The sequence below is a fragment of the Ascochyta rabiei genome, chromosome 14, assembly GCF_004011695.2.
Source record: "Ascochyta rabiei chromosome 14, complete sequence".
NCBI classification, from domain to species: Eukaryota; Fungi; Ascomycota; class Dothideomycetes; order Pleosporales; family Didymellaceae; genus Ascochyta; species Ascochyta rabiei.
In genome coordinates, this window is record NC_082418.1 from 1,110,616 (window position 1) to 1,134,812 (window position 24,197).

Below are 24,197 nucleotides of genomic sequence, written 5' to 3' on the forward strand. Positions count from 1 at the left end.
AGATGCGTTGCTTCAGGCACAATGGCGGCCTGCGCAGAGCAGATCACGCGCTCACGACAATGGGAGGGCGGCTGCCCCGGCGCGCAGTCACCGCCTCGCTCCCATTGTCTGTCCCGCTGCTGAGCCCTCGCCGCAGCTTGCTGCATACAAATAGCCCCACGAAAGCTGTCTGCTACCCCACCAACACGTCTCGCATCACAAACACAACCCCGCGACGGACCCCCCAACCCTCTCGACACACTCCCTACATACCCGTCAGACACTGCTCCCACCGCCGCAACATGTGCAGACACTCTGGCGCAGACGTTCACTCCCACGTGGACGTCACCAAGTCCCGCGAGGTGCTGCCCACCAACGTCAAGCCGATCCACTACGACCTGACCCTCGAGCCAGACTTTGAGAAGTTCACCTACGAGGGTTCTGTGATCATTGAGTATGTACGTCACTGCAGCATAGCGAGGTTCCCCTACTAACCTGTCCAGTCTAGACGTTGTTGAAGACAGCACCTCCATCTCGCTCAACACCAACGAGCTCAAGATCCACTCGACGAAAATCACCGCCGGCGACGAGCTCATCTCCAGCAACCCAAAGCTCTTCCACGATGGAGACAAGCAGACGACCAAGGTCGACTTCGACCACACACTTCCCGGCGGCAGCAAGGCGAAACTCACCATGACCTTCACCGGCACGCTCAACGACGACATGGCAGGCTTCTACCGCTCGTCGTCCAAGGCTGCAGACGGCTCGGACACATGGCTGGCCACATCGCAGATGGAGCCCACTGACGCTAGGCGGGCATTCCCCTGCTTCGATGAGCCAGCACTGAAGTCCAAGTTCACAGTGACACTGGTCGCAGACGACAAGATGACCTGTTTGAGTAACATGGACGTGGCTTCGGAAAAGCAAGTAGACTCCAAGGTCATCAGCGGAAAGAGGAAGGCGGTCACCTTCAACCCCACTCCTCTCATGTCGACATACCTTTTGGCCTTCATCGTAGGAGAGCTGAACTACATTGAGACCAGGGACTTCCGTGTCCCTGTCCGAGTTTACGCTCCCAAGGGTAGCGACATTGAGCATGGCAGATTCTCGCTCGACCTTGCTGCGAAGACCTTGAAGTTCTACGAGGAGACGTTCGATAGCTCTTTCCCGCTCCCCAAGATGGACATGGTTGCCATTCCTGACTTCAGTGCCGGTGCCATGGAGAACTGGGGTTTGATCACCTACCGTGTGGTCGACGTCCTCATTGACGAGAAGAATGCTGGTGCCTCTACCAAGCAACGCGTTGCGGAAACCGTACAGCACGAGCTTGCTCACCAGTGGTTCGGTAACCTGGTCACAATGGACTTCTGGGAGGGCTTGTGGCTGAACGAGGGTTTCGCGACCTGGATGTCTTGGTACTCTTGCAACGTCTTCTACCCTGACTGGAAGGTCTGGGAGGGTTACGTTACAGACACACTTGCGAGCGCCCTATCCCTTGACGCGTTGCGCAGCAGCCATCCCATCGAAGTCCCCATCAAGCGAGCGGACGAAATCAATCAGATTTTCGATGCTATTTCGTACTCTAAGGGCTCGAGCGTCATCCGTATGATCTCGAAGTATCTGGGCGAGGACATCTTCATGGAGGGTATTCGGAGGTACCTCAAGAAGCATGCTTACGGGAACACACAAACTGGCGATCTCTGGGCCGCTCTGTCCGACGCCAGCGGCAAGGACGTAGAGAAGGTCATGGACATCTGGACCAAGAAGGTCGGCTTTCCGGTCGTCAGCGTCACCGAGAACGCCGACTCCATCCACCTCAAGCAGAACCGTTACCTTCGCACAGGTGACGTCAAGCCTGAGGAAGACGAGACCCTCTACCCCATCTTCCTGGCTCTGCGTACCAAGGAGGGTGTGAACGAAGAAGTCACACTATTTGACCGTGAAACCAACCTCAAGCTGAAGGACACTGATTTCTTCAAGCTCAACGCCGACCACTCGGGTTTCTATCGTACTTCATACACCCCTGAGCGATTGGAGAAGCTTGGCGTTGCAGCGAAGGAAGGCCTTCTCACCGTCGAAGACCGCGCTGGTATGATCGCTGATGCTGGTTCCTTGGCTGCATCTGGCTACCAGAAGACTTCTGGCATTCTGTCGCTGCTCGACAGCTTCAAGAAGGAGCCTGAGTTTGTCGTTTGGTCAGAAATCGTCACCCGCATCGCCACACTGCGCGGTGCGTGGCTGTTCGAGGATCAGAAGGTTAGGGACGCGCTTAAGGCATTCCAGCGTGAGCTGTGCAGCGGCAAGGCACATGAGCTGGGCTGGACTTTCACCGAGAACGACGGCCACCTGGAGCAGCAGTTCAAGGCCATGATGTTTGGTGCAGCCGGTCTCACGGATGATGCTATCACCAGGGCAGCGTTCGACATGCTGGAGAAGTTCAAGGCTGGAGACAAGAAAGCCATCCATCCCAACCTTCGAGGCAGCGTCTATGCCATCGTTCTGGACAAGGGTGGTAAGGCAGAGTACGACATTGTTGAGAATGAGGCTATCAACGCTGAGACGAGCGTCGAACGCAACACTGCGCTGCGTGCTCTTGGACGAGCCAAGTCTCCGGAACTCATCCAGCGCACACTCGACCTCTCGCTCAGCAAGGATGTCAAGACCCAGGACATCTACCTGCCTTTGTCTGGCCTTCGCGGACATGCGGAGGGATGCAATGCGCTCTGGAAGTTCATCAAGGACAATTGGGATGAACTTGTGAAGAGGCTCCCCATCAGCCTGCCGCTTTTGAGCTCTGTTGTTGCCATCGCTACATCAAGCTTCACACACCGCGAGCACATCAAGGATATCGAGGCCTTCTTCAAGGACAAGAACACCAAGGGCTTCGACATGTCACTTTCCCAGGCTCTCGACAGCGTCAGCGCGAAGGCTGCATGGCTAGAGCGTGACTCGGAGGATGTCAAGGCCTGGCTCAAGGAGCACAAGTATTTGTGAAGGGGTCCTGTAGTGATCACCATTTACAACTTGTGACATCCAGGACAGAACCGAGATGATCTGAAAGCAAGTGTATAATAGGAATAAAGTAATAGACACATCACTCACATTACGACCCGTTCGCTACTTCGAGTGCATGTGAATATTGGGAATGCACAGACTTAGTACTGACAATTCGGGTTAAAGTTGCCGTGTGCTTTCCGAAAGTGGAGACGCAACGTCAGCACAGGTTTCCCCAACACGCCATCCCGCTAAACATGTGAGAGCAGCCTCTCAAAGCTTCAAGTCTAGCTCAGACACGAAATTCCATAGACTATGCAAGACTCGACGCTGACGCAAGCCAATTCACTCGTTATACCCCTCCAAGTCTCACACGACTGGCGTTGACTACCCTCGCTGACCTTGGAGCATCACAATGCTCATCGAATCCACCGAACACGACGCTTTCGTATAACTCCAGACAACCTCGCCAGACAAGACCAACACAACCATCGAACCATTATACACTTTGTCTCACGTACACAACGTGTGCAAAGCTCCGAAATTTCACGGCGCAATGCATGAACCAGACCCCCCAGATGCGCAACTGGATGCGCCTACGGCTTCTGAGGTTGAAACACTCGAATTATTTCGTCGCTCTCCGCACCCATACCTCCGCCACAGAGCAGAGTTGAGTCATGCTCAGTTACCTAGCGAGATTCCCAGCAACGATGCCTCGGCAGCCCGAACACCCCCTCGCCCGTCCGACCGCACAATATCAGATGAAGAGCACAGAAAACGCCGCAAACGCAACTCGCAATCACCTAGCGAGAGTGGCACCGAAGCAGACGATGAAGGCTATCAATTTGTGAAAGCATTGCCTGCCCCTCCCTTGAGGCCACGCAAGGGTCTCCGCGACAGACAAGGGCTCGGGCGAGAGGGGGGACTTAGCCCTTTGTTGACCCCAACACAAATCGAAGAGGAAGTGCGCAAATACTCCCAAGAATACTTCCACGATAAAAAGGACACTTCACAGGGTGGAGTTGCATCTCCAACAGACAAGGAAGCAAATGCAGCCCGACAAAAGTACATCAAGAGGCGGCGCAACGAGGTGATTAGGAGAACCACAGAGACAGCGCTGCTGGCTGTGATAGGGCTTCTTGCCATGAATGGTTGCGACTGTTGGCCTAAGCTGCTGGAGTGGCATAGAGGTGAGTGTGAATAGTAGGGAGAGAGCACAAAGGACATGGCTAATCTATACTTGGCAGAATTCGCTGTACATGCCGCAATCATGGCAGGTGTTTTAGGACTTTATCCTATCAGACTGCTTTACCACTCATGGAAGGCGGACCCCCCCTCGGCACTACGACTTCGCCAGCGGATACGAGTACCTGCATCATTCGACCCGGCGCCTATTTTATACCCAGCTATCTTGCCCGCTCTGATATCGATTTCCCTTTTTGCATCATACCCGAAACCTTTGCTAGCTAATATCATACTTGGACTGGCTGCTTTGCCACCACAGCTCGTGCCGTTCGGCAAGCCATTGCTGGGCTATTCTTCGGCTCACTGGCTCATCTCCATCCTACCACTTCTAGCCTCGGAGAACACTGATATACCCTCAAAGCTGCTCGCATCGCGACCATACAAACTCAAACTTCCCCCACCGGAACAAGGACTGGACCCTGAGAGACTGGTGTCGCTCTTCGCGCTTCACCAAGCTCTGCTCCCGCCGCTCTACTACTTGACCACAACGAGTCTGTTGTCTACAGAGTTACACTTGCTCTCTATTGGGTTGATCAATCTTCTTATCTTCACTGAATCGCCGCAGGCGGACATTCTTAAGACACTGATGTGGCTCGGCGGCGTAGGACTCTTCGTATCATGCGGAAAAATCCTGAAATGGGGTGTTGCGCTTGCTAGGATCCCACGATGGCGCTTCAGGCGTGCTGGGCAAATCATCAGAAACCAGCAATCTTTTCTGCAGACCTTGAACGAAAGCCTACGGCCCAAGCGCACCCGGAGTGTGGCGAGGGGGCATGTCTCGGACAGCGACGCAGACGACGAACCCATACTAGGAGGGCCACTCCGGAAGACCATCAGCTTCAAGCCGAACCTACTAGATTTGATGCGCAGCAACAACATAGCTAATGGACATGAGCCACAGTCGGCGGTGGATTATAAAGAGACTGGTCTTGACGAATTTGACAACAATCCTAGTCAAGCAAACGGTTCAAGAAGACTGCGAAGCAATACATTGCCCGCTTTAGTGGCCGACGACCATACGTCGAAACACCGGCTTTCAACCCGGAAACGTTCGAAGTCTATCGCACAGTCTTACCTATCCTTGACACCAACACAGGCCTTGGTCCGGAAGTGGGCATACGCTGGGTACTTCTACGTGGTTGTTGTGGTGATGATACTCGGCCCGTTAAGATATGTCATTAGCAAGTATGCACTTGGCAACCACGAGCCGTTTGGCTGGGCCATAGGTTACCTTTTCGGGAACCTCCGCAGAGTACGGTGGGAGGTCTTCCACTGGAACCTGGATTGGTGGATACCCCTCCCTCCCATACGGGATTCAGATGACTTGGCACAGATAGCTGCGACCCTTGCACCAGCAGACTACGTCCGCAGCATATTATTCGGCGAAGCAAACACACGGCTACTGTTATGCGTCTACTGCGCTGGTACCATAGTCGTTGGTCTACTGTCCGTCTTCTCACTCTCCGCGATAGTCGAAGTCGACACGCGTAGAAAGGTCTTCCACGGTACGATGGTAGCCATGTTACTGCCGACCATCTATATCGATCCATGCTTTGTCGCGCTTGCACTCGGTCTCGTACTCGCCATCTTCCTGATTCTTGACCTTATTCGAGCAAGTCAGCTACCCCCTCTCTCTCGACCTATCGCCAGCTTCCTCACACCATACGTGGATGGACGAGACCTACGTGGGCCTGTTGTCGTCTCGCACATCTTCCTGTTGATCGGCTGCGCCATTCCGCTCTGGCTATCTTTGGCTGGGGTTGATCGCGCTGGCGACGAGCCATGGGAAGGCTGGGAAGCTACTTCAAGAGATGTCAGTATGGTTGCGGGAGTCGTCTGCGTGGGCATGGGTGACGCAGCAGCATCGCTCATCGGCAGGCGCTACGGCAGACGCAAGTGGCCGTGGGCTGGTGGGAAGTCTCTTGAAGGCTCGTTGGCATTCGCTGTTGCCGTCACCATTGGTCTTGTGTCCGCTAGAGTCTGGCTGCATTTTGGCTGGGGTAATGTTAATGCGACACAAAAGACGGCTGTGGAGTTGGCAACCGATGCATTGATCACGGTTGGGAAAGCTGCGCTCTGTGCTGCAGGCGCCAGTCTCAACGAAGCGGTACTGACAGGTGGGAACGACAACGTCATCGTGCCTGTGGTGCTGTGGGTGCTTGTTAGAGGCGTTAGACTCTAGTCATGTAGACAATGCATAGATTTAACGAACACATTCACCATCCAGTTTGTAGTGTTGGAAAATAGTGAAGGGTGAAAGGCAATTTTGGTCACTGAAGACTGTATGATTATGTCCGGAGGCCTTCACATCTAAGCTTACCGGGGTAGTTGCCCTTCGGCCTCAAGGCTCTGCAAGAAAGGGCGATTGGCCTCATACTCAATAACTACATAAGCACCGCACTCCTGCACCCCTCTCTCGCCGGTCTTTCTCGATTTCCTGCTACCCTTCGCACGCCACAACAATAGCCTTCGCCTACCGCTACCGCATACACTCACCGGCTTCCAGCAACCTCCTGTACGACCAACCTGTCACCAAACTCACGCCCTTCAGCCCCACCGTTGCCCTTCCAACTACTTCAACAACAACGAGTACAGCATGCAGCTCGCTGCACTTGAAAACGATCCCTCGACGTACGACAGGGCCACGTTGCGAGAGGAAGTCGACGAGGCTCTACCTGACAGTGGTGGCTTGTTCGTAGACATTACGCTCGCTTCACTCCAGGAGGAATCCACGGACGTCGATTGGCTTCAGCTTGATCAGGAGCTGGAGAACGGACCTTGGCGTGGCGTCTTTGACAAGGACACTTGCGTCCTGGGCGCTGACATGCAGCTTCTGGCCAATACGAGGTGAGTAAAAAAAAGAAACAGGCTAACAGAAGGGCAACAGTGTCGAGTATCGACTGGGTTTACGCATGGCTATGGAGCTGCAGGTCCAGGTTAGCGAACCTGTGCTAGAAATCATCCATCAGTCTACGGTCATGTCCACGGAAACCACACCTACTTTCGTCTGTCATGTTCAGTGCTGTAGGTTGAAGACTTTCAAGCGTCGTGCTGAATTAGCTCGACACATGCTAACGCATGCTGACAAACGACAATTTCCCTGCCTAGCAGAAAATTGCAAGTACGCCTTCACCAGGAAGGACAAGCGTATCGACCATATGCGCGCAGGTCACGATAAGGAAACACCATTCGTTTGTCCGAAACCGAATTGTATGGCAATGCTCACTCAAGACATTTTACCTTTGCACGTCCAGCAGCTCGCATACATACAGAAACAACGGGGTTGCCCCATGCCGAAATGCAAGTTTGGCATCATAGTAGGGCCTCAAAGCTCTCTAAATCTGCTGCAAGATCACTTGAAGAGCGAGCACGATGCACGTGGACGCGCGCAATTTGTCGGCCTCCTTTTGGATAGAGGCTACGAGTGTGCCTCCCTTCAGGTGATTTGTCATGTTTGTCCAGATACTGGTGGATTCGAACATCATGCCGATTTCTGTCGTCATTTCCTCGTTACCCATATTCTCAGAGACGTACCTTGTCCTCTGTGCCCTGGAAAGGGGTGTTCTAAGTCAGGAAGACTTCGAGGTTCATGACGGTCAACATGATACGTATCATGTTGAACGCCTTACGTCCAAAGCTCTGTCCACTATGGCTCAGGGATATGGTAATGGGACCGCCTGCAAGGCTATTCGCTCGTGTGAGGTCGTCCCCGAAGGGGTTCGTAAACACTGCCGTACGGTGTTGAGCCTCTGGCCCGACTTCGAGGATCATCCTGTATGGGACGACATCAAGCTCTGTTGATCTTCAGGTGGTGGATGATTACTCCTCATGGGGTTCTACATGTGTCCTGCTCCCCTCGCTCCCTTGTCTGTATGGGTGGGGGTCTGTTCTTCACAGGGTTAGCGAAAACTACCGCACGGTGCCAGAGGTGTGGTTCTGCTTCGATAATCCGCTTTTTGAGACGCTATGGAGCAGTGCACTTCTCAGGCTACTACCATAGCTGGTGACGTTCAAGGTGGATTCTCTTTGTTTGGATTGAAATTTGCTTTAACGTCCCAATTATGTACCCTTATGTTACTTACTGTTGTTCCTATTGAAGACTCCAAGTGCATATCTTTTCATTTCCTTTTTGGCTTCTCTAGCATTCAGCATGTGATTTTCTTCCATAAGCTAAAGAATGAGAACAAGTACATGGTTCTCCTGGTAAGCTTCTCAACTGTTCAAATTAATACCCTCTCAGCACAATCTTCGGGCCAGCCCTTGACAGCATTGCGACAATGTGACCCCCCGAGCATCTATGTGGCTGTAATATCCCAGACCATGGGTGCGAGTAGAACCTGGGAAGTTTACCTGCGAGACGACATGGCAATCTGCAATGACCTGAATCACGCATACCCCCTCTTGTCTTGCCGTGATCTCTCAGAGTCGTCGGACAGTCCTCGGCGAGTCTCGATGAGGCAATTCTCTGGTGTAGTAGCGCAATGACCGACTGGGGTTGCGCAACCCCAGATCCTCACATGCACGGCAGATCATCCCCGGAGACTGCAGCGGACGACTTGGACTGGATGGTAGTGCGGACAGTTCGAGTTTGGATGCCGGGAACGCGTGGAGTGTCTTCCAGCACGCCATGTGCGCTTGTTTCGGCAGTGTGCAATTCGGCCGAGCTGGCTGTATACATATTGTGGGTTCGGATCGTGGAGTGAGTGCACGGTACATTGGAATGCGTTTTGCATGTCCTGATTGTTGAAATGGCAGCCTCGTCGACAAACGATAGCATCGAGCGTCTTGACGATAAAGCGCGGGCTAGGTATGCTGATGTCGAGAGACAGCCTGCGGTTGAGAGTGACGAGCCTGACAAAGTCGCGCCGAAGAGCTTGGGATCTGGAGTGAGTTGACTGTATCCATGGTAGTTACTCGATCATCACTAATCACTGCAGACTGCCCTCGCGATTGGCGTCTTCGCGACAACACTGACTACGCTCTCGCTGAGTCTGATGGAGTGGCGCGGCGTGAAGACCAACAACGTCTTCGTAGGTTCAAGCAGAGCTCCATGACCAACGTAAACTGACTCCGTAAGGTTGCCAACTTCTTCTTCGCAGCGGCGTTCGGTCTCGTGGTTACTGCGCAATGGGAGCTTTCCGTCGGCAATGGGTTTGCATACACGGTGTTCAGCGCTTTCGGTATGTTGAGGAGTACATTTCAAATCGGTTTGATGCTGATCATGCAAGGCTTGTTCTACGCTGGCTATGGAGCAATATTGACCCCGGCGTTTGGAGTTGTTGCAGCTTATGGAGACAACACTACCGAGCTGAACAATGCGCTGGGATTCTTTATGATCTGCAAGTAGATATCCTGACCTGATTTTGGAACAATACTAAGCAGCTGCAGTATGGACGGTATTCGCAGTAGTATTCCTCGTCGCCTCACTGCCGACCAACCTAGTGTACATCGGAATCTTCTTCACTGTAGTGTTTGGCTTCTTACTCGTAGCCTCAAGCTACTTCGCGCTTGCAGATGGCAACATTGCAGCCTCGGAAGCACTCAAGAAGGGTGGAGGCGGTTTCTGCTTCGTCTCTGGATTGATTGGCTGGTAAGCTCAACACTGTCTGTCTTCAATACACGGCTGAGCATCAAACAGGTACTTGACGTTCCATCTTCTCTTGAAAGACTCTATTGTTGAGCTGCCATTGGGCGACACTTCTCGGTACTTTGCAAAGTCCAAACAGGCATAGAAGGGGAAACGTAGGGTTCATGGTGTTTAGCGGCAGGTTGGGGAATCGTTGCAGATCTTGGTTCCATCCAACCTCGTGTATATGCCGGAGAGACGGAGGACGCGTCGTTGTCCAAAGGAGTTTGAGTTGCGCTGGATGAGGTGATTGCGATGATTGATTGCGAACGCATCGGATGTTGTTGGTAGACTAAACTCAGTTTAGCTAGTTCTGCTTCACTAGCACCATCTCCAATGCTCCTCACGTTCTTGACGGACGGGAAATCAGCAAATCGGCGCATGTCGGCTGTACTCACCTGTGTAAATGGTTTGTTGTAGATAAACCGCGGGGTTGTCTCCTGCTCAGCTGTGAGGCCCCGCACGATGGGTGACATGTGGGTGTATAGCACGCAATATGTAGCAATTGCAGCAGCCATAACTATGTGATAGCCGGCACCCACCTAACTGTCGGTGATTGTCTCTGCCCACGACTGACTATTTTCGACAATGACTTCGACGAATGGAACAAACGGTACTCACGGAAACGCAAAACAGGTCCCTTTTCGCGATCCAGCTGCCTACTCACAGTATGAGAAGCAGTGGAGCAGTGCCCCTGCAGACGAAGCTGCCTGGCTCAAACGCGCCCAAGAAGTAGCTGATGTTCTCGCTGTTGATGCTGTCGTGAGGGACCAAGAGAACAAGTCCCCACGAGCCGAAATCGCTTTGCTGAAGCATGCTGGCCTACTGAAGATCCTTGGCCCGAAGAAGTATGGAGGTGGTGAGCAGCCATGGAGTGTTGGATACAAGGCAATTCGTAAGGTTGCAGAAGCAGATGGGTACGTTGGATCTAAAACCCCACCTGCGCTTGTACTGACAGACGAAGCTCGATTGGCATGCTCCTTGGCTATCACTTGCTGTGGAGTACGACGGCGAATGTGGTCGGGACTGAAGAGCAAGCGGATCGCTACCAGAAGCTGATCATAGGGAACAACTACTTCATCGGTGGTGCAGTGAACCCACGGGACAATGACCTCAAGATCACCGCCGAGGATGACAAGCTTGTGTTTAACGGCTTCAAGCATTTCAACACTGGTGGTGTCATCTCAGATTTGACTGTCCTCGAAGGCGACTTTGATGGAACTGGCGACCACATCTTCGCTTTTGTCTTCACCGACCAGCCGGGAATCCAGTTCTCTCATGACTGGAACAACATCGGACTGCGGCTGACCGAGTCCGGGAGCGTAAAGATCGAGAACGTATCAGTGCCCTGGTCAGATGCGCTAGGTTGGGATGCCGAACAGAAGAAGCCCGATCCGAAGGTGTTGCAGATACCATTTGCATCCCTTCTGCTGCCTACGATCCAGCTTGTCTTCAGCAACTTCTACCTTGGAATCGCGCTTGGGGCGCAGCAATTTGCATCGAACTACACCGTCAAGGGTACACGAGCATGGCCGTATGGTGGAGATGTGAGTCTCAGACCCTTGTGAATGTAATCGAGATGCTGACGGTCCACCAGAACAAGGAGCGTGCGATAGACGAATTCTACATCCTCGAGCGGTATGGCAACTTCCACGCTCACCTGCGCGCCGCTGTCGCACTCGCAAACAGCGCAGGGGAGCAGGCCAACAAGATCTACGCCAGCTACTCTGGCCATCTCGAGACTCGAGCGAAGCTCACCGCACGCGAGCGAGGTGAGCTGGCCGAGTGGGTTGCAAGCGCCAAGGTCGTCACGACAGACACTGGTCTAAGAGTTACTGCGGGTGTTTTCGAGGTTACAGGTGCTAAGGCGACGAGCCAGAAAGTCGGTCTTGATCGGTTCTGGAGGGACATCCGCACGCATACTCTGCATGACCCTGTGGCGTACAAGAACCGCGAGTTGGGGAGGTTTCAACTGCTGGATGAGATACCAGAGGTGACGTGGTACACTTGATGGTTGAGAAGCAGAAACGAGTCGAGCATATCGGACTTGAGTTGGTCAAGGTCTCGTTCTGGGGAGAGGTGGTTGGCATGCAGCTCTGTGCCGACGCGGAGTGGGTCCGAGTGCGCAACCCCAGACGTCGATGATGTTTGCCATGACTTTCGCCGCTCGTTAGCTTTCAATGCCTAGAGACTTCTCAGCACCTACGCACCATGATAGCACACTCTTCGTAAGCTGTTCCGCTGTGGGCGCTTGTTAGGCGAAAGACATGACCAAATCCGTGGCGACCGCGACCGCGGTACCGGTAGACCTCGAGGTTGGAGGAAGCAGGGACCAGATCGCCGCCAGTGGATCGGCCTCATTCACCCCAGACGACACCCCTTCGAAAGCCGCAACACCACGGACAAGCCTCGAGTTCGAGGACCGGCCTTCACGACTCTCATTCGTGGTAAAGACATGGAGAAAGACCGAGGAAAGGTTACCCGCGCCCGTCACGCGATGGAGCCGTAAAGCGATGGCATGGATCAAGGGTCCGGAAGCACCTGAGTTGCACCGCATCAACCCCCTGTTCGAGCCTATACAGACTCTCCCTGCGCGTTTAGTTGCGCGTCTGCCCAAGCCGGTGCGCTTTTGCCTTTTCGTAACTGCATTCGTAGTCTGGGCAGTGCTCTTTGGAGTTATCATCAGCGATTACAGCTTGCCTGCGAATCTTGCGGGCTATGGAGCGCCAGTCAGGTTGGGCTGTACTGCGCAACTATGGTATGTGAAGCTCAAGGTTTATTGACTCGTTGGCCACGCTGACCTCAGCCAGGCCTAATGCGCAGAGCTGCGGTGTAGACGGACGAAACTGCCTTCCTTTCGACAACTCTGCGTTCGCGTTCAACTGCCCGGCAGACTGTGCAGGTACCCAAGTCTTGAACCCTCGTGCGATCGGTAACCAGTCGATTGTTTATCGATCGTTGGTGGTGGGAGGTACGTCGAATACCTCAGACGATGACGCGCTTGTATATCGTGGTGATTCGTTCATTTGCGGGGCAGCCATACATGCAGGCGTCATCAGTAATGGAAGAGGCGGCTGCGGAGTCGTCTCTCTCATAGGAGAGCGGAGCGGCTACGGTTCGAGCAACAGGAATGGCATCTCGAGCGTTGGGTTTGACTCGAGCTTCCCTCTGTCGTTCGACTTCAACCGAACAGAGACTGTGCTGAGTGCTTCAGACAAGTGCCGAGACCCTCGATGGGATCTTCTTATCTTGTCTACTATCTTCACAGCTCTGTTTGCTCTCTTTACGTCTAGTCCTGCCACGTTCTTTGCACCGATTTTTGTCATCATCTTCTTTCAGATAGCCATGGCCTCCGATCCACCCTCGTACTCCAACTACCCGTCGCTGGCTTCTACAACACTCGGACGCTTCCTCCCGGCGGCGTTTGTGGCTGCGTTGATATATCGGTTCAGCATTGGCAAAACTCTGCTCAACTGCAGAGCGCACATGGAGAAGACGATCCTTTGGGTGGGTGGGTGCTGGGTTGGGGCACTGGGCAACTACACCTTCGAGCAGATTCCCATCCAACGGCTCACATCGCATGACCTACATCAACAGCCTGGCGCCATCACCGCATTGATCATCATTGTACTCGTCCTTTTTGCCATTGTTCTGTATCAAGCTTGGTGCTTCAGGACGGAAAGGCGTCTTCCCAGGATGCTAGGGTTGTACGCGATCCTGGGGACTGGTTTACTCATCTGCCTTGGTATTCCAAAGCTGAGCCTGAGAATACACCATTACATCCTTGCTTTGCTGCTGCTCCCGGGCACTTCCATGCAGACGCGGGCCAGTCTTCTCTGCCAGGGTATCTTAGTCGGACTGTTCATCAACGGCATCGCACGCTGGGGGTTCGATCCTATCCTGCAAACAGCTGCAGCGTTGCGAGGCGACGCACAGCTCGGCTCTGGCGTACCGTCTATCGTTGCAGCAGTGCGCGGCAGCAACATCACATTCACGTGGGACGGCATACTGCGAGGCTACGAGGGCGTCAGTGTGATTGTCAACGATGTGGAGAGATACAGAGGCGTTCACGCTGGCAGCGATGGAAACTTTACATTGACACGGCAGGCTGCAGGTAGCCCGGAGTACTTCAGGTTTGGATTCATCAACTATTTGCCGTTTGGCAGTGTGTCGTACAGCGACTTTACCAAAGCGGGCACTTGGTTTTCGAACGGGACGTGGAGTGATCCTATGCCCGGGCGTACTTTGTACTGAGTGCGGCGTAATGAGCCTTACCATTTTTCTCGCGATTTCCCCAACTCCTGTCATCCCGAGGTGGCTAGCATGACAAAGTTGGCGTTGGCCAATCTGCAGTGAAGGCTAGTTGTCGCTCGCATTCACTTTCACTTCGACTCGCCGCAGCCACGTGATGATTGTTGTTATTATCTCTTGATCGACGCGCCATAGCTTCCTCGCAGCTTCCTCGCACTACCTCTACACGCCGTTGTCGCTCGATCCAGCAGTTTTCGGTATGTGATGAATTGCGGCATGCACGAGACCACCACTGACCTCTTTCTAGTCCGATCTGTTCTTTGGTGCCCTCGCTCGACTGTTCTTTCTGCAGTTGCATCTCGAGCGAGCGATTCCGCCTACACGCTGAGCAGGCAGGACTGCTTCCAAGCCATTGATCATGTCGCTCAACAAGCGCACTGGTCTCTACGTGATGCCCAGCCATCATGTATATGGTGCAAATTTCACACCACGGCCCACGTTCAGCAGCATGGATTCTGTAGCTGGTGAAGCAGAGCTGCCCAGCGTCGATGGCGGGTCAGTCCAGTCTGCGAAAGACAGTAGCACTGCTAGTATCGCAAGAGAGAAGAAAGACAGGAAGAAAAAGAAGAAACAGTCCATTACGGCGCAAGGCGTTCAACAGGTAGATGTACGTACACCGGGAGCTTCTACTCCGCTCGTCAAGGTGACGCCAGCCACTGGCAGTTCCAAAGGCAAGAAAAAGGACGGAGCGCAGCCTGGCAAGAAGCGCAAGCGCAAGAGTGAGCAGGACGACAAGACGCTGTCAACGGCCCACACGTCGTTAGGCAGTGGTGGCTTTGTTGTCGGAGAGAACATGCTGCAGGACGTGCAGACTTTCGTCAAGGCCGCTGGCAATGCTTTTACCGAACGCCCTGCCCCAGCAGCAGCAGCGGAACAGCCTGCGAAGAAGAGGAAGGCAGAGGCTTCTCGCAAGAGCAGCGACAGCGTCGATTTCGACCGCATGGCGAAGGAAACTCAATCGGTTGATAAGAAGGCGAAAAAGAAGCTGAAAAAAGAGAAGCGTCGCAGCGCCCGTGGTACCCCAGCTCGTCCATCCGTGGCAGCCCCAGCTTCTGTCTCTCTGCCTTTGGTTCTCTCTTTGCCGCCTAAGAACACGCCAGTGCCTCTTCCTGCAAACGCTCGCAAGGCAGATAGGATCGGTCACAGCGAGTCCCGTCTTGTCGTAGTAGAGACACCCCCCTCGCAGCTTCCAAAAACGCCGGTCAAACTCCCTGGCTCGCCCATCCCGTTCAAGCTCCCAGAGGCGCTGAAGGCGACAGGACGCAGGAAGTCGGTGAAAGAGGTGGAGGTATCGCCGCCAACGCCGGTCGTGGAGGAAGCACCGTCGTCTGCGCCTCGCACGCTGAGCGAGGACCAGAGGATCGAAGTCAAGCCGGTTGGTCGCGTGTCACTGACGTCGTCCCACTTGATGAGGTACACGCAGCCGCTGAACGACGAAGCCAGGCCCAAGCCCGTCTCGCGAGCAGCATCCGTCGCAGCGTCCACTGCTGGCTCAACAACGTCCGGGGGAACGACTCCAAGCATCCAAGAGCTCTTCGCCCGCGTCGGCAAGCCGTACTCTCGATCCGGCGCCGAGATCGACCCTTTCGTAGTGCCCGAGGTCAAGAAGAAGGCACACCGGGAGTCGCACGACGAAGCCGACGCAGAAGCGTTCACGCAGCGCTACCGCGCCGCGCAAAAGGCCGTCAACTTCTCCGACGAGCTCGAGTACCTCGAGCAAGCGAGCTCGTGGCGCACCGCAAACGCCGCCCTGGGCCCACCCGCGTGCCTGGGCATCAAAGCCTCGGGCTGCAACACGAAGCGCGAGCAAGTCCTGCGCCTCCGCAGAGGAGACGCCTCGAACGCGCTCCACCCACCCGCCAGGAGCGACGCCGAGCAAGGCGCTCTCTCAGCAGCCAAGCAGCGCTCCGCAGCCGCTGAGTGCTTCCTCGCCCACGCCATCTCGGCCCGGGTCCCTGTCGCGCTCGGGCGGCTGTCAGGGGTGTGGAAGCTCTTCTGCCCAGCGTACTCGGACAGGCACGTGGACAAGTACGGATGCGGAGCGCGCACGCTGAGCATCTTCTCCGTCGCGGGCCTGGGCAACACCGCGCAAGCCGCTTACACGGCGCGTCTCAGCATCCCGCCGCGCTCCATGCTGTACAGCATCCTCTCCTTCGCTGCACCGCCGCACGCCAGCTTCCGGCCCACGACGCTCAGGACGGCGGCCGAGGGGTACGCCATGGATGTGGTGTTCCTGGGCAATGGGTATCTGAGGCTAAGGCTCGACTTGGGGTTGCTGCTCTGTGGGAAGCCGACGCTGACGAGGCTGGGGAAGGGGGTGCGGATGGAGTTTCTGGGGGTTCATGAGAGTGCGGTCGTGTGGCGCGAGGAGAGGGATGAGCTCGAGGTGGTGGGGAGGAAGCTGTTTGCCAAGTACGACGGGGAAGTGTAGGTGGTGGGGTGGAGATGACGTGGGGGTAGGATGGTGTAGCTGGATGTTGGGTGAGGTGGTTGGATGGGATGGTTGGATGGGATGATTGGATGAGGTGGTTGGATGAGATGGTTGGATGAGATGGTTGGGTGAGATGATTGGGTGAGACGGTGGGTGCGACGGTCATAGGTGGTGAATTCGGGGTGAGATGGCGTGGAGTCATGGGTGGTCAAGGTTGCAGGTCAAGGTTGCAGGTGTAAGTGTGCTTTGTACGGGCAGTCCAAGTACGCCAGGAGACGAGTCGCTGGCCAGAACCGTGGTAGTGTACATTCTCGAATACACGCTCTTGTACAGTGTTAAGAGAGAAGAAAAACAACAAGAAACCAAACACGCTCTACCTCGCCTTCTCCTTGTTCTCGGCGGCCCTCCGCTTCGCCCTGACCTCGGCCCTCCTTCGCTCGCCGCCGTCGACCTTGTGTCCGCGCGTGTGCTCCCACATGCCCTCCTGCAGGCGTATGCGGGCGCGCAGGCCGTCGCTGCCCTTGAGGGGCTCGACGTAGCTGCCCTTGATGGTCTTGGCGCCCTTGAGCAGGACGCCGTGGACGGGGCGCAGGGCGGCGAGCGGGGCGGCGGGGGCGTGGCGCGGGGGCACGTTGACGACGAGGCGGCGGGTGCCGGGGGTGTGTGTGGCCGTGGGGCTGGCGGCGCGCGGGCTGATGGAGTTGCCCAGGTGCGGGTTCGGGGCGACGGGGGCCTCGACGACGGCCAGCTCGGCGACGCCGTCGGCAACGTGCTGGCAGTCGCCGCCGACGCCGTACTCGCCGTTGCGGAACTTGTCGCGCCAGTGCAGCAGGTAGCGGCGCGAGCGGGCGGGCTCGATGCCCAGCTCCTTCAGCTGCGGCGAGGTGAGGGTGAAGAGGGCGTCCCACGAGGGGATCTTGGTGGCGTGCGCCGACAGCCCGCGGCCGATGGCGGTCAGGAAGGCGGCGGTGTCGGGGATGAAGGGCGTCGCTTTGGGGACGGGCCGCATGGGGATCGAGTGCTGCAGCTTGCGCACGCAGGTCCTGGGCGCGGACACGACGGCCGTCGAGGCGTGGAGGAGCGGGCGTCGGAGGATCATGGCGGCGGGTGTGCGGTGGCGGTGGTGGCGGTGGGTGGTGCTGCCGGGGGTGGTGCTGCTGGTGGTGGTGGTGGTGGTGGTGCTGCGTGTGGTGCTGCTGCCGGTGCTGGAGTCGTTCGCTGAGGCCCCGTCGACGAGCCTGAACTTTTCCGCCCGAGGCGCCAAGACATCCAGCTCCCGCTCCCGCACCCACGCCCACGCCCACGCCCACTCGACGCCGTCCGTGCGCCAGCTCCTCGACACGTCCCCGCCCGCCGTCACCGCTGAAACACCGCCCCTCTGCCTCCACCTCCACCTCCACCCACACTCACACCCACACCCACACCCACACCCACACCCGGCAGTAGTAGAGAGTCTCCTACTGCTCCCCGCCCCGCCCCGCCCCCTCCACCATGGCCGCCCCCGAAGTGCACCACCTCTTCCACCACCCCATCGCCGACCACTCCTTCTCGGCCGACCGCCAGACGCTCGCCGTGGCCCGCGACACCCACGTCGACTTGTACGCAAGGTCCGGCAGCACCTTCAAGCTGCAGGACGAGCTGACGGGCCACGACAAGACGGTCACGGGCGTCGACATCGCCCCCAACAGCCGCAAGATCGTCACGTGCTCCCAGGACCGCAACGCCTACGTCTGGGAGCCCTCGCCCCAGGGCTGGAAGCCCACCCTCGTCCTGCTGCGCATCAACCGCGCCGCCACCTGCGTCCGCTGGGCCCCCTCGGAGACCAAGTTCGCCGTCGGCTCCGGCGCCCGCCTGATCCCCGTCTGCTACTTCGAGCAGGAGGACAACTGGTGGGTCTCCAAGCACATCAAGAAGCCCATCCGCTCCACCGTCACCGCCGTCGCCTGGCACCCCAACTCGGTCCTGCTGGCTGCCGGCTCCACCGACGGCCACGCCCGCGTCCTGTCCTCGTTCGTCAAGGGCGTCGACCCCCGCCCGGAGCCCTCGGCCTGGGGCGAGCGCCTGCCCTTCAACACCGTCTGCGGCGAGTTCCTCAACAACACCGCCGGCTGGGTCCACAGCGTCGCCTTCTCGCCCTCGGGCAACGCCCTGGCCTTTGCCTCGCACGACAGCACCCTCACCGTCGTCTACCCCTCGGCCCCGGACCAGCCCCCGAGCGCCGTCGTCAGCATCAGCACCCAGGTCCTGCCCTTCATGTCGCTCGTCTGGAGCGCCGAGGACGAGATCATCGCCGCCGGCTACAACTGCGAGGCCTACCGTCTGCACGGCTCCGAGCAGGGCTGGCAGCTCGCCGGCTCGCTCGAGACCAAGGGCCGCCCTGGCCTGGCCGAGGCCCGCGACGAGAGCGCCTTCAACATGTTCCGCCAGATGGACCTCAAGGGCAAGAGCTCCGCCGACGACACCAAGCTCAACACCGTCCACCAGAACACCATCAGCACCATCCGCAGCTACCAGGAGACCGCCGGCAAAGTCACCCAGATCAGCTCGAGCGGTGTGGATGGAAGGGTAGTCATTTGGAACCTCTAAACAACCTACAATCTACTACAACATTCGATGTGGTATATGTCTTTTACCAGGTCCATCTCACAAGCTAGTCATGATTGATTACCAATTCATTTCCCCTTGTAATCGAACAAACAAACCATGTCTACATGTCCTTGCCTAACTAGCACAAGTAGAGTATTAGAAGTGAACACTAAGTAAACCCTTAAAAAACCTACATTGTACTATTAATTAAGTTAACTTATATTACATCCTATCTTATAAGGCAGTTATAATTAATTACTAATTTATTCTCTCTTATAATTAAACAAACAAACTATGTCTACATGTCCTTGCCTAACTAGCACAAGTAGAGTATTAGAAGTAAACACCAAGTAAACCCTTAAATAATCCCACATTGTACCATTAATCAAGATGATTTCCATTACATCTTATCTCACAAGGCAGTCAGTCATGATTGATCATGAATTCATTAAATCCCGTAAACAAGACAAAAACCAAAGCAAAGCAAAACAAGCCAAAACAACGTTTGCCTGCATTGCGTCGCCCAAGCAGCGAAAGTGGAGTATCGAACGTAAAGAGCAAGAGAACCGTTGGCAAACGCATATCATACAATCCATCTCCAGCCCGTCTCCAACCCAGCTCATCCAAAACCGGTAAAGCCGGTAGGAAAGGCATCCATGGTGCCCTGTCCCACAGGCAAGGCGCTGCCCACGCCGACACCCTGCGTCTGGTTGTCGTTGAGGAACCAGCTCCAGTCCTGGTCAATGTCCATGGGCATGTGCTGCCAGCTGAAGTTGTTGGTCGGCAGCGGGAAGTTGCTCATGCTGTCGTCGTTGATTTGCGTCTGTACGTTTCCACCAGAGCTGGAGCCTAGTTTCGGAAGGACTCTTCCTCCTCCTCCGGCTGTCGTCGTCGTCGTCGAAGGGGAATCCTCGGCGTTGAGCGTCGTCCAGTTGTAGAAGCCGTCGTACGCAACAAACGGCGAGGGGTCCAGCGCTGCAAACGTCGACGGCGTGTGCGTCGGCGGCGAGAGGGTGGATTGGGGCGTCAGGTTCATCGACGCCGGTGCCTGCTGCGGAAACAGACTCGCGCCGCTCAGCCCGCCCGTCTCGCTCGTCGGCGTGTACAGCGCCTGTCCTGTGCTGGCGCTGCGCCCGGACACCGAGCCTCCCGGCGATAGCGAGGGAAGTGGTGGCAGCGGGCCCTTGAGCGTGCGCCCCCCGCGCCGGATCGAGATGGTGCCAAAGTACGGGATGACCATGTCGTCGCATTCGCCGTCGTCGCAGGGGCCGTTGGTCGGCGTACATCCGCTTTTGAATTTGGCTTGCATCTTCTCAAGCACCTCGGCCGACTGGAGCGCCACTTTGCCGCCCTTTTCGCTCGACGCGCGCCGGAAGATGTCGATGCTGATCTCGATCAGGCGGACGTCGCCCTCGAGCTCCTGCATGCTCTTGGCGTCTTGCACGACCGCTGCGAAGTTGAACAGTCCGATTTGGATGAGCACGGCAGAGGTGAAGCCGATGAAGTCGACCGCCTTGCATTCGTACAGGGGCTGCACGGTGCCGGTCCGCAGGGCCTGGTACAGGCGCAACACCTCACGCGAGCCGTTGAGACAGGCGGTGCGTGAGTAGGTGAAGCGCGAGTTTGTCGCCGACTTGAGCATAAAGGGGAGGTGGAGATAGACACGGATCTGGTGGTAGACCATCTGCGCCATGATACGCTCCCGGAGCTCAGCAGCGTTCGATTCGGGCGTCGCGAGGAGCTCGGAGAAGTCCAGCCAGGTGGGATCGACCTTCTTCCAGAGCGTCTCGAGCTCTTGGTCGAGCTGCAGTGCCCAGGCAAACGACTGCTCAGCCGTACCTTGGTTGCGGTCGATGACGCGTCCTGCCAGCTTGGACACGTTGTTGATGAATACCAGGGGGTGCATAAACTCCCCGCCAAAGTCGGGCATACTGAGATCGCAGTGCGAGTCGCTGATGCCGTACGGCAGACCAAGCAGAAGAGACAGGAAGCGATCGCCATGGTAAAGACCCCACCAGATGGTCTCGTGAGCCACCGATGCAGTACGTTTGCGGTGGAGCCCCTGCGGGTGTTAGCTGCGATGCGCGTGATCAAGTCACTCAACATACCATGAGCTGGGCGTACATCAACCCCTTGCGGTAGCAGATCCACGCCCGTCGCGGTTGGCCTACGTCGGCGAACCATTTCGACTTCAGAATGAGGCATTCCATGCCTTCTAGACTAGCGGCGTACTCATCATCCGACAGGACCCATCGATCGACCGTCTCGATATATCGCTCCACGTCGTCGTCTTCGGCGGAAGAGCAAATACCAACGGCCAGGACAACTGTACCGATGGCTCCGATATTCCCACTTGCCAAGGCTTGCGCAGCAAATTGTGGCAGTGTTTGCTCCGGGCCAGATGTACCGCTGCACTTCCGCCTCCATGTTTGCCACCAGTCGCTGTTGCTGTTGAGGATCTTGGTGAGCTGGTCGTAAGGAGGTAGCATAGCAATGAGAGCCTGCTTCACCCTCTCCCTCTTCGCTGATGTGGCTGGTGACTCTTCGGGTACATCGTCAGGATGTTTGTTGACGACAGTATATCTATCATCAGCTCCATCGTCCGGTTGTGGAAGCAAAGGCTTGTGTTGTGGTCCCATGCGTGCCTTGATCTTCTCTTCGGCATCGTTGAGCTACCAGTGTAAGCAAGCTTGACTCGGAAGGATAGGCCGAAGAGACTTACAGCATCCTCAAACACTGAGAGGATAGGGATATGGTGACGTCCGTTGTTCGATGCTGGCACGCGTTGAATGTCCTGGAGGATGTTGGATGAAGCTTCGGAAGACAGCGGTGTTGGCGGGAAGGTGTCCTTGGTGTACACGTTTCTTGGTGACATCGTCTCTGCTTGGCTCCGGTGACTTGGGCTGTCGGATTTGACACTCTTCTCCTCCAACAAAGAATCAACGAGGGCCTCTAACCGCGAGACCCTCTCGCGAAGGTTCTTCCTGTGGTCGACAACGACATCTGGACTTGCATTCTCCTGGTCGATGCATCGACTGCCCCTGGCGAAGCACTCGGAGCAGACATCTGGGTTATCGGACTGGAAGATGCATCGGATCTTGCGGCGGCGGCCTGGGGTACGTCAGAGACGGGCAGGGAATGGAAGCGTACGCATAGAAAGCAGAAGGGTGGAGTAGATGGCAGGCGTGATTGATTGTATGCAGTGTACGACGAGAAAGAAGAGCATGTGTGAGACGAGCGAGTGCAGAAGGCAAAACCGGACGCACGTACATTCGAAGCAACTATGCGTGCCCTTCCGCATCTTCTTCCGAGTCGGCAACGAGTCTTCCTTGGGCATATTGATGGTGGGTGTCTCTTCGCACCAGTCTCGCACTGTTGCACTGCTGCGAGAGTTTCGTCCGGACTTCAAGAGGTTGCGTGCACAAGCCTATATGAAGACGAAATCAACGCGCACCTGAAACCCAGGTTCTGAATAGAAAGCAATGACGACTGTGAGACGCGGAAACTGCAGAAACCGCAGATGACAGGGTCTGGGACAACGGTGGTGGAATCAAAGGGAATCGAAGAGGGTCGGACGAGAGTTCGTCCGCGATGTTGGTGGATTGGTCAAACGCCCAGGACTGCTGACAGAGACGGGTGCTTCGGTCTTGGTGGCGAAGCCCAAGCCAATAGGCATCTTCGCGGTGCGATGAAGGCTGTGCTGATTTCTCGATTAGGACCTTCCTGGAGATTGCGGACAATGCGAGCTGCCGCGGGCACCCGAAACACCGACATGTAAATCCTGCCCCCGCGTTGTTCGAAGGGCTTTCCTTGGGGGCGGAGGTCGGCAAGTGCGATGGCAGTGGCATGGCACTGGGCAGCATGGCATGGTGCGCGTTAGGACCCGGGCAACTCCCTGCGATCTGCGCAGGCCAGCAGCCCTACCGATTGATTCATCACAGCCACAAGACAGGACGTCATCCCTGAACGCATACACGAGCTCCACGCACGAGGCTACACGCCGCGCGTAGGCCAGGGAAACACGCTGGCCTGTCTACCAGTACCTACACCGTCGTGACCGTCTACCCAATTGCACGTGCTCTGCCCTGCTGCCCCGTTGTGCACAGGATCCGGGCTTCCGCATAGGGTACTTTTGCGCCTAGGCTTGTCCATGCTACACCATGGACGTCCCTGCACAGGCTGCATCACACAAGCACCGCCAAAAGCAATTCCTGCCGCCCAGTCCACCTCTCTCTCCACCAACTGCACGGCGCAGACACAAGAGGCGCCACGATGACGAATTCGCAAAGCTGGCAGCCACGCCGTTGCCGTCTCCCACTCTGTCTGCGGCATTCGACAAGGAAGACAAGCCAGAACCGCTCCTCACGAGGGTACGCCCTTGCTCCCATGCTGCTGGAAACCCGACTAACAAGAGGAGCAGATCGTCTTGACTCCAGTCCTGTTCACATCCTTCCTCTTCTCCCTCTTCCTCGTCAACGCCCAAGACCGCGCCCGCCGCGCAGCAGCCCACACCCCGCCTTCCTCCTACCTGGCCTACCTCTTCCCCTCCGCCTGGCTGGACCCCGAACCCTACCAGGACCACAGCGACTCCACCTGGGGCCGTCGCGGCGCTGCTGGGCACGTCGAGCCCCATGGCGCCGTAGCCCCCAAGCCCGGCCAGCTTGACGGCGCTCAGGGAGACGAGCGAGCGAGGACGGCCAAGGACGGGAAGAGGAAGAGGAGCTGGCACCTGAACAAAAAGATTGGAAAAATGGCGAGACTGGAGGTTAGCGATGCGTTTGACAGCCAGGGAAAGGTGGTCGTGGTTATGATGGCTACCATGGTGTTTGGTGTTATTGGGCTTTGGGTCGGCATGCGGTGGATCTGGAGATCCATGTTTGGGTGAGCATCACGTCTTATGGGAAGAATGACAGGTAACGAGTCGGGTGTTTTTGGGCATGGGCATTTCACGAGGCGTTGTGTAACGAGATGGGAGGCACGCAGCTACACGAATGGATAGACAAAATATAGGGTGTATATATATAT

The 24,197-nt window shown here is 56.3% G+C and overlaps 12 protein-coding genes across 12 annotated transcripts, besides 7 other annotated features; 9 read left to right on the forward strand and 3 right to left on the reverse strand.

Moving 5' to 3' along the window:
* Positions 1-59: 59 nt before the first annotated feature.
* EKO05_0008324 (Aminopeptidase 2 mitochondrial) lies at positions 60-2,973 on the forward strand (the record flags this gene model as incomplete). Its single annotated transcript, XM_038941352.2, has 2 exons — positions 60-433; positions 483-2,973. 2 exons carry the CDS (start codon positions 60-62, stop codon positions 2,971-2,973), a joined length of 2,865 nt encoding a protein of 954 aa, XP_038796772.2.
* A 556-nt stretch (positions 2,974-3,529) lies between these two features.
* On the forward strand, positions 3,530-6,400 carry EKO05_0008325 (dolichol kinase; the record flags this gene model as incomplete). The annotated part of the gene is made up of 2 exons (XM_038941517.1): positions 3,530-4,163; positions 4,221-6,400. 2 exons carry the CDS (start codon positions 3,530-3,532, stop codon positions 6,398-6,400), a joined length of 2,814 nt encoding a protein of 937 aa, XP_038796773.1.
* A 414-nt stretch (positions 6,401-6,814) lies between these two features.
* On the forward strand, positions 6,815-7,069 carry EKO05_0008326 (uncharacterized protein; the record flags this gene model as incomplete). Its single annotated transcript, XM_038946495.1, has 1 exon — positions 6,815-7,069. The coding sequence occupies one exon, from the start codon at positions 6,815-6,817 to the stop codon at positions 7,067-7,069; it is 255 nt and encodes an 84-aa protein (XP_038796774.1).
* A 713-nt stretch (positions 7,070-7,782) lies between these two features.
* EKO05_0008327 (uncharacterized protein) lies at positions 7,783-7,989 on the reverse strand (the record flags this gene model as incomplete). Its single annotated transcript, XM_038946496.1, has 1 exon — positions 7,783-7,989. The coding sequence occupies one exon, from the start codon at positions 7,987-7,989 to the stop codon at positions 7,783-7,785; it is 207 nt and encodes a 68-aa protein (XP_038796775.1).
* Positions 7,990-8,966: 977 nt separating this feature from the next.
* Positions 8,967-9,565, forward strand: EKO05_0008328 (uncharacterized protein; the record flags this gene model as incomplete). The annotated part of the gene is made up of 3 exons (XM_038941319.2): positions 8,967-9,104; positions 9,156-9,248; positions 9,296-9,565. 3 exons carry the CDS (start codon positions 8,967-8,969, stop codon positions 9,563-9,565), a joined length of 501 nt encoding a protein of 166 aa, XP_038796776.2.
* An 867-nt stretch (positions 9,566-10,432) lies between these two features.
* Positions 10,433-11,855, forward strand: EKO05_0008329 (uncharacterized protein; the record flags this gene model as incomplete). The annotated part of the gene is made up of 3 exons (XM_038941355.1): positions 10,433-10,761; positions 10,809-11,391; positions 11,442-11,855. The coding sequence occupies 3 exons, from the start codon at positions 10,433-10,435 to the stop codon at positions 11,853-11,855; spliced, it is 1,326 nt and encodes a 441-aa protein (XP_038796777.1).
* A 256-nt stretch (positions 11,856-12,111) lies between these two features.
* On the forward strand, positions 12,112-14,098 carry EKO05_0008330 (uncharacterized protein; the record flags this gene model as incomplete). The annotated part of the gene is made up of 2 exons (XM_038941234.1): positions 12,112-12,602; positions 12,655-14,098. The coding sequence occupies 2 exons, from the start codon at positions 12,112-12,114 to the stop codon at positions 14,096-14,098; spliced, it is 1,935 nt and encodes a 644-aa protein (XP_038796778.1).
* A 415-nt stretch (positions 14,099-14,513) lies between these two features.
* On the forward strand, positions 14,514-16,586 carry EKO05_0008331 (uncharacterized protein; the record flags this gene model as incomplete). Its single annotated transcript, XM_038946497.1, has 1 exon — positions 14,514-16,586. One exon carries the CDS (start codon positions 14,514-14,516, stop codon positions 16,584-16,586), a length of 2,073 nt encoding a protein of 690 aa, XP_038796779.1.
* A 373-nt stretch (positions 16,587-16,959) lies between these two features.
* EKO05_0008332 (telomere length regulation protein) lies at positions 16,960-17,685 on the reverse strand (the record flags this gene model as incomplete). The annotated part of the gene is made up of 1 exon (XM_038946498.1): positions 16,960-17,685. One exon carries the CDS (start codon positions 17,683-17,685, stop codon positions 16,960-16,962), a length of 726 nt encoding a protein of 241 aa, XP_038796780.1.
* Positions 17,179-17,277: a tandem repeat.
* A 7-nt stretch (positions 17,686-17,692) lies between the features above and the next one.
* Positions 17,693-17,795: a tandem repeat.
* Positions 17,796-17,855: 60 nt separating this feature from the next.
* Positions 17,856-17,898: a tandem repeat.
* An 85-nt stretch (positions 17,899-17,983) lies between these two features.
* Positions 17,984-18,024: a tandem repeat.
* A 27-nt stretch (positions 18,025-18,051) lies between these two features.
* Positions 18,052-18,090: a tandem repeat.
* Positions 18,078-19,172, forward strand: EKO05_0008333 (ARP2/3 actin-organizing complex subunit Sop2; the record flags this gene model as incomplete). Its single annotated transcript, XM_038946499.1, has 1 exon — positions 18,078-19,172. The coding sequence occupies one exon, from the start codon at positions 18,078-18,080 to the stop codon at positions 19,170-19,172; it is 1,095 nt and encodes a 364-aa protein (XP_038796781.1).
* A 619-nt stretch (positions 19,173-19,791) lies between these two features.
* EKO05_0008334 (uncharacterized protein) lies at positions 19,792-22,509 on the reverse strand (the record flags this gene model as incomplete). Its single annotated transcript, XM_038941199.1, has 4 exons — positions 19,792-21,234; positions 21,281-21,844; positions 21,895-22,283; positions 22,443-22,509. The coding sequence occupies 4 exons, from the start codon at positions 22,507-22,509 to the stop codon at positions 19,792-19,794; spliced, it is 2,463 nt and encodes an 820-aa protein (XP_038796782.1).
* Positions 22,510-22,997: 488 nt separating this feature from the next.
* Positions 22,998-23,042: a tandem repeat.
* A 290-nt stretch (positions 23,043-23,332) lies between these two features.
* On the forward strand, positions 23,333-24,057 carry EKO05_0008335 (uncharacterized protein; the record flags this gene model as incomplete). Its single annotated transcript, XM_038941419.1, has 2 exons — positions 23,333-23,542; positions 23,593-24,057. 2 exons carry the CDS (start codon positions 23,333-23,335, stop codon positions 24,055-24,057), a joined length of 675 nt encoding a protein of 224 aa, XP_038796783.1.
* A 129-nt stretch (positions 24,058-24,186) lies between these two features.
* Positions 24,187-24,197: part of a tandem repeat that runs on past the window's edge.